A 14,564-nucleotide genomic window follows, 5' to 3' on the forward strand; every position below is an offset into this window, starting at 1 on the left:
TTTAGAAAGGTGAATTTCAGATTAAAAATATACTATAAAGTAGTTTTAACTGGATAGGAAATTTATAATGTTTTTCAAGGACAGTGAGTATTAGATGTGCTGAGTCCTAATCATACCTGGTTTTACTGTGTTAGCCATTCCACCTCAAGTTTAGGAGTGGAGAAAAGGCAGAAAGAGGATGGTGAGGGCTTAACCATGGGCTGAGCTCACTCTTGAATGCCTGGGGAGTTGTTTGCTGCAGTAGAAGACATCATTTTTCTTTGCCTAAGACCTTAAAGGACAGAGTTATTGCCACATTTGCCTTCTGTCATGGAGCTAATATAAAATCAAGATTCATTCTTTCCACTTCTCCGAGTCAAATCTGCCACTTTCGTATTCCACTGCATTTTTTTTTCCCCCAAAGTTTGGAGGATAGGCATGTTGGAAGGAAGGCTAATGGACAAAAAACTGGATTGGAAATTTCATCTGGAGACCATTTAGCATTTTTAGGATGTAAAGTAATTCATGACTAAGTCTCTCATAGTAGAGGAGAAAGAGTGTGGAATAAATATTTTGGTTCTGAATGGTGACCTGGTTGCTCTGAATTTAAGTACAGTGGAAGGAGGTACATCAGCTAAAGCAGTTGCTTAGCTTGCAGGCTGACAAATCCTCCCAAGTCACAACACATGGATTAATTTTAAGCCAACAGAGCAATATATAATTGTATATTATATAATCGAATATAGTCATCTTGAATATAGAACTTTAGCGATTAGAATACATTTTTAAGGAGTTGTGTGAAGAATTCATATTCTTTTATGTGAATTGATTATGAAAAAGTATGTAATCCTGATAAAATTTCAAATCTTCTTCATTAGGGAATTTGAAAAGATTTGAACATATCCCTGTGAATATTTCAACTAGTCTCCTCTACTATTTTCAGCTATCTTCAGTTCCTTATAGAAGAAGACAGAGAAGTATGTAAATATAAAAAACATTACTTGTGGATCACCTCTCTTCGAGGATTCAGCAGCATCTTTTGTTCTCTCTGTCAAAGCCTCAGTTGATATTAAGTTTCCACATATGCCAGCAGCTTTCCAGTTTCTAATTCCCAACAAAACCTTTGCTTGCTGGGTTTGATCTCCTAAGAAAAAGTGAAAACAGTACTTATCTCGTTAGGATTCTGATGTAATCAGACTAGACTGTTTCATTGTTGAATTCTGTGGAGTTTTCTAGGATCAAGTATGCTTCATGTGACTTGTGCTTTCTTATATCTGAATGGCATAATTTTTGAGCCTGCTATTACTGTGCAGAAACCAGAATCAATTGATGAACTAAGAGTCCAATTCATGAAATTTAAATACATTTCATGAATAGTTCCCACTAATTTTCATGACTTGCTCCTACCTTAGGACTGGTATGTTTGCAACTCCCCTCACCAGGAGCACTGCATTTCTAGGTCTTACGTGACTGGATGTTTTCCTATTCAGGTCTCCATTCAGAGGTCCCGTCCTCAGGGAGGCCTTGGCTGTTCTGACCTAAAGCAGCCCCTTCCTGTATTGTCATTTCACCATTTTATTTTCTTTGAAGTCCTTGTTGTTTTCCAAAATTATCCTGTTCTAATTATTATCATCATTAATTACCAGGATTACCATTATTATCCTAACAAGTGTACACAAATTGAGTTTTTCCTACATGCCTTATGCAAATCATTGTGTTTTATGCAACATTTTTGTAATGACAGCTAACATTCATTGAACATTTACTACTCACCAAGCACTAGGTTTAGCATTTATCGTACTAAGCCAGGTCAGTGTCATCTCTTGCTTGGACTGCTGCAGTGGCTTTCTAACTGGCCACCCTTTTTTCATCTTAGCTTCCTTATGGTTCATTGCCTACATAGCAGCTAGTCATTCTTCTAAAACACAAGTCAGGTGCATCACGATCAGCTTTTAGCATCATTCAGGTTTTTGGCCGTCCTCAGGTTCTCCCAGTGGCTTACAAGCTCCTATGTCATCTGGCCTCCCACCGCTTCCTTGCTGTATCTCTAACCTCTCCTTGCCTTTTTCCCCTCTGGCCACGGTCTCTGAATTATCCTTTGCTCAAATTACCACCCACCCCCATGGTGTCATTTCTCCCTTCACTTAGGTTTCTGCTGAAATGTCACCTTCTCATAGAGGCTTTTCCCCACTCACTTATACCTCATTTCTCTTCACTCTGCATCATATTACTCACTTGTCTGTCTTCAGTAAATACCTGTTGAGTGTTTACTAAATACCAGGTCCTGTTCTCGACACAGGGTATGTGAAGTCAGTACAATGGGCAGAATCCCTGTCGGCATGGAGATATGGGGTAGGCATAAAATAGACCAAATAAATAGGAAGCATGTAAGGTCACTTTGGGAAAGCTAAAGCAAACGAAAGGCTCAGGTTGATGGGACAGGAGAGGGAGAGTCAAGTTTATAGTAGGGCAGTTGGGGGAGGCCTAGGGGAGACAGTGGACATTCTGCAAAGTCCTGAAAAAAGTGAGGGAGCGAGCAATGTGAATAACTACATGGAAGCATGTTCTTCATGGAAGGAACATTGAATTTGAAGGCTCTGAAGGGAGAGCATGTCTAAAATACTCAAGGAGCAGCAGGGAAGGCTGTAGCTGGAGGACAGGAGTCTGTGTGGGAGGGAGGTATGGCTAGAGAAATGACCGAGGTGCCAGATAATAGCACTCAGCGCACCCCACCTCTCTGTTTGGGAGATTTTGAACAGAGGAACTTCCCGAGCTGACATGTCTGACCCTTGTGTGGAAAATAGACTTTCGGGGAGCAAGGTTTGAAATAAAGGGTCCAGTTAACCCTGAAAAGATTGGAGAGGGTAGAGTGTGGTCAGGATTGCAGAGTAGAGATAGTGAGACCTAATTGTGGTCTAGATTTATTTTGAAGGTCAGTCCTATATGTTTACTAAGAAATTGAGAAATAGAGCAATCAAAGATGTCTCATGCCAAGATATTAAATCCAGGCCTCTGGAAGGATGTGGATGCCAGTACCGAGATGGGGAGGCAATAAAGGGACAGATTTAAAGTGGAAAGAAGGTCATGATCAGGACCTCAGTCAGCATTGTGGAGCTCTTGTGAGCATGAGAAAAGGCTGCTCCTGTAGACTGATTCAGTAGGCACTGTCAGAGTAAACTGGATTTCAGGCCCCGTTCTTTCCCTTGGCAGGGCCCCTCTGTGCACAGTTGTAGGCAATGGTATTAGTCAGGGACTTTGCTCTGGGCCATGGTAAGTTTGTAGCCATTGAGATGCTGCTGGGGCTGCTGGGTGTGAGTTTGGAGTTCAGGGAGGCAGATTTAAGGCTGTGTCTTCCATGGCGTTTGCGAAGAGTCGGACACAACTGAGTGACTTCACTTTCATTTTTCACTTTCATGCATTGGAGAAGGAAATGGCAACCCACTCCAGTGTTCTTGCCTGGAGAATCCCAGGGACCGGGGAGCCTGGTGGGCTGCCGTCTATGGGGTCACACAGAGCCGGACATCACTGAAGTGACTTAGCAGCAGCAGTAGCAATATGAGACCACTCCTAGCTGTTTTATCTTTATATTTTTTTATATATTTGTGTGTGTATTACATTGTACATTAGATATTCTTCGTTTACTCATTCATTGTCTCCGCCATCACTGTGTAAGCTCGAGGTGATCTGTGTCTGTGTTTACTACTCAGTTGTACACCCAGACCCAGCTCAGTGCCTGGCACCTGAACACTGATTAACGTGGTTGGATGAATACGCTACTTGGGAGTACCACTGCTTTCCACTGGTCCTGTGGGTTTCATGAAATTGAGTGCATGGCCTTAGGGTCTAATTGTCAGTTGGTCAGACATTCCCGTTTTCTGCTCAGTACTTCAAGTCCAAAGAGGTTTTAAAACCCTCACCACTGAAAACCATTTGTTATGTGAATACCAAAAGGAAACTTGAGTTCCAAGAGGCCATAATACTTAATCAGGATTGCCTTGCAGCCAAAAACACATGCTAAAATGATGGGGAAACTTGAAGGAAAATGATTCTGGTTTGGATAGAAAATTCCTTTCACGGTGGTTCTGAGCTTCTGGCCTGTTCTTGAGGGGACTGTTAACACTCCGCTTCCACATTTAGGTTTGCTTGTTGGTGAGCGTTTACGTTTAACTTTGGTGCATTAAGGGTAAGAATTCCAATTTTATGAGAGGAGGTAAAGGGTGACTTAATTCAGTACTTCTGTTAAATTTATGCATTTAAACTTAAGACAGGGAAAGATAGATGCCCAAGACCTCAGCATTTTTATTTGGAATGGTCAGTAATGGCTTTGCACATGAGGTGAGGTTTGAAATGGTTCTGTGTTCTTATCTATTGTTGTATAATGACAGACCACTCCCAAATTCAAGTGTTAAGGCTCATAAGACTGTTGTTTAGCTAAACTTGATGGGATCCAATCATGAGTTGAATAAGCAACTGCTTACCTTGGCTGGGCTCTCTCACATACCTGGTGCCTCAGTCTGGTCTAGCATGGCCCTGGCTGGGATAACTGGGCTGCCATCCTGCAGTAGGCTAGACCAGACTTACTTACGTGGTATGATTTCAAGAGCTAGACTGGAAATGCCCAAAACTTCTTGAGGCTTTAGTCTGGACCTGACATAGCATACCTTCTACCAAATTCCATTGGTCAGAACACAGTTGAAGAAATAGACTCCACTCATGATGGAGAAGCTGTACAGTCATATTGCAAGAGTGTGGTTAGAGACCATTAATTGGAGCTATCAGTCTAATAGATGGCTTGAAGGATAAGTAGGTAGGGTTTAGAAGGAGGACATGAAGTAACTGGTGTGAACCTCCTCTGGTCTAAAGAAGAATGCACCTCAACTATCCTGCATCCCACCTCCCTAATGTCTGAGAAACACAAGAAGTATAAGCTTCTCTATTGGCTTGCAGGTTTTAATTAATCTCATTGAATTTTAATTAATCTCATTGAAAGTATATCTTTCTTGAGAAGGTTTCATAAAATATATATATATACACATACACTACACTGTTTTCCAAGATGCTTGGCATACAGCCATATTTCTTGTAGTTATCTTGATCATGTTGATATTTTCACAAGTAATGATTATCTCCTTCTCTTGTAGGATTATGCCCATATGTTGACCTGTGTTACTGAAAGAGAAAAGTTTATTGTGCCCATCAAAGCTAGAGGTGCACGAGCCATCATAGATTTTCCTGACAAGCTGAATTTTTCCACTTGCCCTGTCAAATACAGCACTCAGAAGATCCTGCTGGTACGAAACATTGGCAACAAAGATTCTGTGTTTCACATCAAAACTCATAGGTATGCATTCCTTCAGCTCTTGGTTTTGATTGACTCTAGCTAACTCTAGTCCACACATGTAATTTCCCAGAGTAGCAGTCAAGATGCAACTGCTTATTATAATCTTCAGTTGCAAGGATGGGAGACCTCCTTGATATGGGGCAGACTTCCTCTTCATCCCATGAGAAAACCAAAATTCAAGATTACCTGTTTGGTTAAGGTGGTTTTCTGAAATTCTGGATAAGAGACTGAGCAATAGAGAGATTGTATAACTTGCTCAAGAGCGCACAGCTAGTAAGCGAAGGTGTTCAATGTTAATCTGTTTATTTATTTGGTAGCTACAGTGTAGTAGACAGTGAGACAGTACAAATATGGCCTTCAAGGACCTCTCTTATAAGGCAGGAAAGAACAGTTGTTATGGGACATGAAAATGCTGGCTGATTCAGTTCAGTTCAGTCGCTCAGTCATGTCCGACTCTTTGCGACCCCATGAATCGCAGCACGCCAGGCCTCCCTGTCCATCACCAACTCCCGGAGTTCACTCAGATTCACGTCCATCGAGTCAGTGATGCCATCCAGCCATCTCATCCTCTGTCGTCCCCTTCTCCTCCTGCCCCCATCCCTCCCATCATCAAAGTCTTTTCCAATGAGTCAACTCTTCGCATGAGGTTGCCAAAGTACTGGAGTTTCAGCTTTAGCATCATTCCTTCCAAAGAAATCCCAGGGCTGATCTCCTTCAGAATGGACTGGTTGGATCTCCTTGCTGGCTGATTAGCAGGACCATAATAAGAGTAGCCAGCTTGGGAAGACAGGAGACAGAAAGTCAAGTTCTTTTCTGTGGCTTTTTGAAAACTAGTGCAGATCCTGGGCTGAATCATGAATTCATTTTCATAAGGGCTTTATCTGTGGAATCCTTTGCTAGTTTAAGGATACATCTCTTCAGGCATTTACTTCTGCCTGGTTAGACCACGTAGACTGCCTTTCTGGGAATTTCTTGGCTTAGGGTTTCCTGGACTGAGCATGTATGTCCAAACCCCAAACCTGTAGAAGACACACGTCCAATATGAATTCCCTGGAGTTCCTTTTTCCCTCCCGCGGAACCAAGGTAGACATTTTCCCTTGTGCTAATGTTTTGGTAGCCTTTGACGTTTCTCAGGTTTATATGGGGATTTTGTTACCAGCCCCCCTGACTTCACCATCCCAAGACCTTGTCTCCTGCTTTGGCAGGGCTTTTAAAACCCAGGCTTCAAGGGCTCAGTAGCCTACTGCTCTGGTTCTTATTTTCCTGAGGATTTGAATCCTGTGGATTTGCCTTTTCTTTTCTTATGTTTACACGCTTAGCTACACACTTACATAAGTTATTTTTTTTATCCAGACTTCCTAGGTATTTTCTGGTGGGAGAGTTTTCAGGTTACTTGGTAGCAGGGATGCCATAATATAGGTTGAGGCACATCCCACAGGAGGGAGTTTGTGCTTATTCTTACATGTGTCCCAGGAGCATCACTATCTGTAAACCAGTTCATGTAGATTCAAGTTTCTGTCTGGTATCATTTGTTGTGGCTGAAATCTACTTTAATATTTCTTGTGGCACAAATCTAGTGGATATTCTATCAGTTTTTGTCTACCCGAAGAAAAAGCATATTGTCTTCATTTTTGAAAGATTTTTTTCTCTATAGAATTGTGAATTATGTATACATTTGATGAATATTAAATTATATATGCATTTTTTAGTACTGGAAAGATGTCACTTTATTGACTTTTGGCTTACATTGTTCTAATGAGATTTTAGAGATTTCTAGCTTTGTTCATCTATAGGTCTACAGGTAATTATATCTTTGTCTTGGGCTACCTTCAAGATTTCTGAAGATATTTGGTTTTAAGCAGTTTAAATGTGATGAATCTAGGTGTGGATTTTGTTTTTGGTTATTTTTTGTTTTAAGAATTTTATTTTGCTTTTATTTTGTTTTGGTTTTAATCCTGCATGACATTCCCTGAGCTTCTTGGATCTTTCACTATTTTGGGGAAATATCAGCTATTATCTCTTCAAATATGTCTTTTGCTCCATCCTCTTTCATCACTTCTTCTGCTTGTAGGAGTGCTCTATCTGCCACAGGTGAACTCCTCGGCACATGTCTCTTCTTAATTAGGAGCAGAGCATTGCCCATTTTTGTTTGCCCTGCAATGTCAGCTCTCTAATGGGTTTGAGAAAAATTGTGATTTTGTGGTTTATCTGTTTTTTTTTTTCATTGTTAGGGTAGGAGAAACACTCTTTCAAGCTTTCTTCCTCCTGGGTGGAAGCAGGGCTCTGACCTACTTTAGATAAATCAGTCAGCAGAAGCGAAGGAAAAACTCTTGTAAATCAGTGTCTGCTCAGGTTGTCAAAGTACTTATAAAGCTTTTGTTTGCATTTTGTGGTAAGACTCATATTTTGATTGAAGGGAAGGGGGCAAGTTGTTCAACTGGCTCACTGTCACTTAGAAAGAACCAATCTCTTTACGTTAAGGAAAAAGACCCTTCATAACCGCCATCCATAATACATGTTAAAAACTTCCTGTTACATTGATAATGTTCCAGTGAAAGAGAGAATCCACATAAGGTGGAAAAACAAACACAGGCAGCATACCTTCCTGAATTGTTTGGCTGATTCTTCACAACTACACGTAAATGGCAATACATTCATATAAAGTAAAACGAAATCACAGATTTAATAGTATGAAGTTGCAGGAAAAGATCTAAAACTTTTGTATTCATACAACTGAAAGTGAATCATAATATAGAAGCGCTTCTAAGGTAACATGGTGAGCTAACTCAAGGACTAGCCAGGAATCATAATGACCTTAGAAGCTCAGAGTCCCACATTTTAATTTTACAGATGAAAGAAGTAAGGTCTGAGAAGGAAAATGACTTATTCAAGTTCTCCCAGTAAGTTAATAATAAAACTTGGATTAAAAACCAACATGGGCCAGTTCTGGCCTTGTTTACCTTAAGATCCATTCCTCGCCCTTCCAGGCTTTGTTCAACATCAATGTTGGGCTGTGTTATCCTCCCTCACCTGCAGACCTGCTGGATGCCAGCTGTGTTTGTCCAGGGCGGTGGGAACTAGGAGGAGGTTGGAGAGTGGGAAGAAGTCACAGTGTTTCTCTTTCTCCCTTTCTGACTTCGGTAGAGTCCCCAGCAAAGCAGCTGCATCTCCTCTGCTGTTCTAGCTCCTGTCAGACAGACCTGCCATGGTTCTAACTTCTACCCGGTCCCCAGGACCTGCTAACACTTCCTCCACTCCTTTTGTCTCCAGCCTAGTGATGGAAGTGGCTTACTGCTGTTACCAATCCCTGAGCTAGTTTACCATCTTAAGTTGGGCTTTTCATAGCTTCCATCTTCTATATAATCAAATCTTTCAGTTGAATTTCCTATTCATTTTTGTTTTCCTGTGTAGATTCTGTACCAAACGGTACTTTAATGTTCTTTCCTCTAAATGTCTGTATTACAACCATGATGTCGATTCTGTGAGTTACTTCCAAATCCTTCCAATAAATCCTCTTTCTGTCTAAGTTAGCCAGAATTGGTTTCTGAAGAATGCAGCTGATTTTGTGGTCACATTGTATTAAATCCGAATGTCTGGGGAGATCCTCTGATGACTATCCTAAAAACTGTGTAGGTGATTATGTTGCCCAGGCAGGACTGAGGACCCCTCTTTCATTGACAGCATGATTCTCATCAGACATAGTGGAGCAGTAATAGTTTGGGAAGTCAAAAAGTCTTGCTTCTTTTATGGTCATTATACAGTTAGAAATATCTCTCAGGGAATTGTTTTAAAAAAGCAAATCATATTATTTTCATTGAAATAATAGTTTAATTAATGGCTAAGTTTATAAATAGGTTCATATAAATAACAAAAAATGAAACTCTCTTTATGTGTCTGCTGCTCCCATTAGAATATGAGCTTCTCAAATGCAAGGATTTTATCTCTTTTCATTTGTATGTCCCCAGCATCTAGCAAAGTGTCTAGAATAAATAAGTGCTCAATAAATGTTTATAGGATGCCTAACCAACAGTATATCACAACAGAGCTACAACTATAAACCTCTACAATAACTTAAAATGAAAAACATGCGCCAAGTACCATAAAAGAGGCATAATGTTTTTTTACACTATAAAAGGAGCCTCAATGTGCTGTAAAATATACAGAGAACACAAACAATAACTTTTCAACTTTATTACAGATTTGACCTAAAACTCTTGTAGGTACCAGAATAAGTTTGACTATTAAAGTAGGATTAATTTTGGAAGGTGAAATAGAAAGAATGAAGAAGCAATTTAAAAATCTAAAATCTCAATTTAGGAATCAATTAATAAGATTCTCTAAAGGAAAAAATTATTATTAATATTATTATTATTATAAAATTTATTTAATTTTATATTCAGTGTTTAATATAATACAATCAATATTTAGTCTTCTGCTAAAATATTGAATCATTTGGATGGGATCATTTTAGTTCTTACGAGCAGTTCCTAGTGAATTGAACAAAAAACTCAAAATCTTTCTCATGGCTCATGATTTTTCACAAACCTGAATTCCCTCCCTGATCAAGTATGCAGTATTAATGAGGATGTGATGTCAAAACCAGACATTCTGGTAGACAGAGCCAGCCTTATACCCTGGAGGAACAGCACCCTTTACCTCTTTGTAAGATCATTTTCTGGTACTTGGTATTCTCTAGCCTTTTCAGTCTGTCTGCCTTTAGTAAAATGAAGTACAGAATCAAATTATAGACATGTTTAAACACCAGAACTTAACACACTCTCTCCAATTAATGTCTGATTTATTGAAGAAGCTTAGGCAGCTCTAAGTAGCAATGGCTCTCCCAGGTGACTTTCTAACCACTGAAGAAGTTTAGTGTAATATAAGCCCAACAATTAGCACAAAAAGGAAGAAACTGTTACCACTCTTTAGAATTAGAATGTCTAGAGGTCCTAAGAAGAGTCCCTTTGTCCATAGAAAATTAACTTAGGTTCTGTAATGTAATACTAATTCATTCCAAAACTGTTATTTTGCTGCTGAGAAATGTTTGAAAAGATAATGAAAACACAGTGTAGGAAGAAAAATATTAGGAACTAGGAAAGCAGAGATAGAAGAAAATACTACAGTGTTTTTCTCAAAGCCAGGAAGCTGGGGCCAGTTCTTGATCCTTTCTGAGCCTTTAAGAAAGGAAAGAACTTTAAAGACAATAAGACTCACCTTCATCTCCCATCAAGTAGAAATTCTTGAGATACCAGAAGTCTGCTCCTTCTGTATTCCACCAAAATGGTAGAAAGAGTAAGTAAAAATTAGATATATTTTAAAGTTCCCTTTAAAAGTTGATTATAATTCAATTCAACATGTTTTGAGAGGCTCTTATGAGTAAATAACTGTGCATGGGCTGGTGAGAGACACAAAGATAAATCTAACCAGGTGGTTTCCACATTCAGGGATAGTCTGGGGACATAGGGAGAACTTGAACTTGAGGGCAAGCTTCCATCCCTGCTGTATCACTCACTAGTTGGGTAGCTTTGGGCTGGTTGCATGTGCTTTTAGAGCAAACATTTCTCATGTCTAAAATGCAAATAACAGGACCTGCTTTCTCAAGGTTTTTGAGGACTAAAAGAATTGACATATATGAAATGCCTACTGTAGTATTGAGCATAGAGTACATGCTTTTGAAATTTTGTTTGCTTTCTCTTTCCTTTCAAAAGTCTCTAGCTATTGAGAGAGACAGGCATGAAAACTTATTATAGTGCAAAGTAAAAAGTAAAAATAAAGTTACAGCTTCCTCTGAGAGGAAGGAGACTTTATTAATAAGAGGAAGAATCTGGAAAGATTCAATTTAAGAGGTAACTCCGAGTGTGGGCTCTGATGGGTGACTTTGGAAGGAGTATGATCGGAAAACAGTGAATGTTCCTATACAACTCAAGCAGTTCTGGAACGTGCATGTAGGGGGCACTGTCTGGCTGGAAGGAAGAGGAGATGCAGTGCTGGGGAGGATTATGGGTAAAGAGACTAAAGCTCTCCCATCCTGTGCACCCCAGCCTGATGTGAAATGTGACAGGTATACAGGACATTTGGACAGATGTATCTGTTTCATGAGAAAGCCAAAACTGGTTGGAAACAGATTTCTTGGGACTTTAAATGTCTAGGACTTTGAACTTTATCACATAAATTACGGGGGCCACTGAAGGTGTTTGAACGAGGTGTTATGTCCTCTGTGTGTTTTTCACAATGTCTCTGGGGCAGAGTGAAGGATTGAAAGGACAATAATAAATACCTGATCTTATCTGAATTCTGAAGATCATCCTCTGTCTCCTTTTCCATCTAAGGGCTGCCAGTGAGGCAGATAACAGTAGCAATAACAAAAATAATAACAAACATCTGTTTAGCTCTTCCTACGTGCCAAATTTATTCTAAGCACTTTACCTATGTCAGCTCCTATAATTCTCACTATAATCCTGTGAAATAGGTGCTGTCATGACCTCATTTTGCAGATGAGGAGACTGAAGGTTGAGTAACTTACCCAAACTCATGACTGATCTGGGTTTTGAACTTATTCAGTTGACTCCAGGCTAGTAACTACTACCTTATGGTACTCCTACAGCAGTGCCTGGAGCTCATCGGAGGATTGGTGCTGAAGGTACAGGAAAAGGACAGACAAAGGAATGGGAAAGTAGTGAAAGAAAAGGGCAATCCAAGTAGAGAGCACCAGAGAAAATTAACAATTGTCCACGGTAGGAAGCACTTGAGATCCTGCAGTGATAATCTGCGGTACCACCAAGTGCTACCCAGACTGTAAGCTCCGTACCCTCAAAGAAGAAAGGTTAGGTTTTCTGAAATTAAGTTCATTATCTAAGGGAAGATTTTAAGGAATGAAGACTCTAAAAATGCTTGCATTGAAGTAAATAATCAGAAACAGCTTAGCCTGCCAGATACATTGTCTGGCACATTACTTTGAAAAATAAGCAATTTAAAGGAGTGAAGTGGACCATGGAAAGAATTAAATGGGCTGGGTTTCCTGTTTAAAAGGAAGAGCTCTGTAAGTTATTTAAGGTACATCACGATCCGATCCAACTTCTCTCTTACTGCTCCTTTCCAGGGCAATTAAACTCAATTATTTCCTGTTCCCAGATCTACCCTACCTCCTCATAAGGTCTCCTTGCCTAAATTCTATTTTCAAGGGACAGATCTCCCCTTTCCAAATGCTCTCCATCCTTTTCCAGCTTATTCTCACCCAGGAGGCTGACCTATTTAAGAGGTCAGTAGGCTCTTATGCCTTTGGCTTTTGGTTGGGGTCAGTCAGTGGGAGCCCCAGCAGGCAATCAGACAAAGGATATAAGGTCAAGACACTTTTCACCCTAGAGTCTTACGTGTGAGGCCCCCTGGAATGACTAACTCTTGACTAAAGCCCTTGGAGCCTTCTCTTAGGCCACTGGTGGGTTTCAAAACCACTCCTCCTACTTGGCTCTTTGGGTATTTGTGCTCTTTGGTAAGTGTTCTACTGTTAATAACCCTGGGTGATCATATCGTCTCTTGTAGTTTCCCTATATCCCTTCACCCTTTTATTATAAATAGACCCTTTGTTAAACTGCGCTCATCTCATCCTCATGCAATTGTGTGATAATTTTCCTTTTGAGACTTTGATACGGTTTTTCCATTGTCAAACCTTCTCTTCTCTGAACTCTTCCCCAAACTTGGTTTTTATCTCTTTGAAGGTACTGTTCTTTTGCAAATTACAGTATTTGCATACATGTTATAAGTCCATTCTTCACTGGAATCAGTCAGTGAATGTTCAAAGAATGGCTAAATGGCAAGGATACAAACAAGACTATTATGCACCATTTCAGTTTTTCTTATATTTGTTGTTCTATATCTGTTATTTTAATATTAATATAAAGCTTTTCTACATTAAGGAGAAAGTATAATTCTGAATCACTGAATTGTGGTATAGAGTGTGCTCTCTCTGCAGACCTGGAACTCACATTTCCTCTCCCCTTCCCCTCACACTAGTCAGCAGTGTGTTCTGATGGTGTGTGTCTCCATGTGTGTTGCAGGCCCTTCTCTGTAGAGCCATCTGTTGGAACTCTTAATGTAGGAGAGTCCATGCAACTGGAAGTGGATTTTGAGCCACAGACTGTGGGCAATCACAGTGAAAGACTTATTGTGCATTATGACACAGGTATGCATTATCCTTTGGTAAAAGTTCTACCTGTTATGAATGGTTGGATGGAAAACATGATTAAGCAAAATAGGAAATGGTTATTTTGAATGCATTAGATTAAAGCTAAGACCCACAAGGTAAAGAACGAAAGAGTAAATGCCTCCAGCAGAAATAATGTTGAGCCACATATAAATCTCACCTACCAGTTTCTCCAATGCTTGAAAGCCTGAGAAATACAGGGCTCAGAAGAAAGGGAAGGAACCAGTTACCCAGAAGTTACTGAGGTTATTTATATGTAAATGCAAACTTGAAATTAACTTAATATTCCTTGGGCTTTCAATTTACTGCTGCCTTTGTCTAACATTTTAAAAATATAAACTCAAGTTCAAAATGTTCTTCTGCATGGCCTCTAGTCTGTGTAAGATCTGGTTATTTAATCCTTAGAATGTGCAAATATCTTACTTAGCATCTTACTTAAATCTGGGGCTTTGTTGCTGCTAGCATTTTCTTAGAGGCCCTGCCCTGCATAATAACGAATATTCACTCACTGTTTTTGCAGCTATTTGCTCTGTGTTCATGTAGATTGCATGTACATTATGCCAGTCTCCAAAATTGGTCTGCAAATTAATATATGTTATCTTGTTGTTGTTGTTCAGTCGCTGAGTTGCATCTGACTCTTTTGCGACCCCATGGACTGTAGCCCACCAGGCTCCTCTGTCCTACTATTTATTATTTCATGATTTTTCTCACTTTTTCTCATTTCTTCTTTACCCATTTATGTTGATTGACCCAGATTGTCTGTATCAGAAGGGCATTGTAGGGAGAAAATAGTGCACAGTCAGGGAAAAATCAGCAAATAACATCTGGGTCACAGTTCAGGATTGCTGGCTTTGTGGATGTGTGTCTGAGCAAGACCAATCAAGCCCTTGCTTAAGGACCTGTGGGTAAGTGGTCCTGGCTTCACAGAGCCCAACATAACAGCATCTCATAACCAGTCATACAGTCTATATTTATCTTTAAGGAGTGGCGGCTGCACTTTGCTGGAGCAGCCATGAACAGATACCCCACGTCCAAGGTAAGAGA

The 14,564-nt window shown here is 39.9% G+C and overlaps 1 protein-coding gene across 1 annotated transcript in view; it reads left to right on the forward strand.

The window, feature by feature from the left end:
* HYDIN (HYDIN axonemal central pair apparatus protein) overlaps positions 1–14,564 on the forward strand; it is a 347,988-nt gene that overhangs the window by 53,740 nt on the left and 279,684 nt on the right. The window contains exons 6-7 of the mRNA XM_060398473.1: positions 5,121–5,320; positions 13,375–13,499. Of these exons, the coding sequence (XP_060254456.1) occupies positions 5,121–5,320; positions 13,375–13,499 (325 nt within the window). The remainder of the gene's footprint in view (positions 1–5,120; positions 5,321–13,374; positions 13,500–14,564) is intronic.

This window comes from Ovis aries, chromosome 14 (genome assembly GCF_016772045.2).
Source record: "Ovis aries strain OAR_USU_Benz2616 breed Rambouillet chromosome 14, ARS-UI_Ramb_v3.0, whole genome shotgun sequence".
Lineage (NCBI taxonomy): Eukaryota > Metazoa > Chordata > Mammalia > Artiodactyla > Bovidae > Ovis > Ovis aries.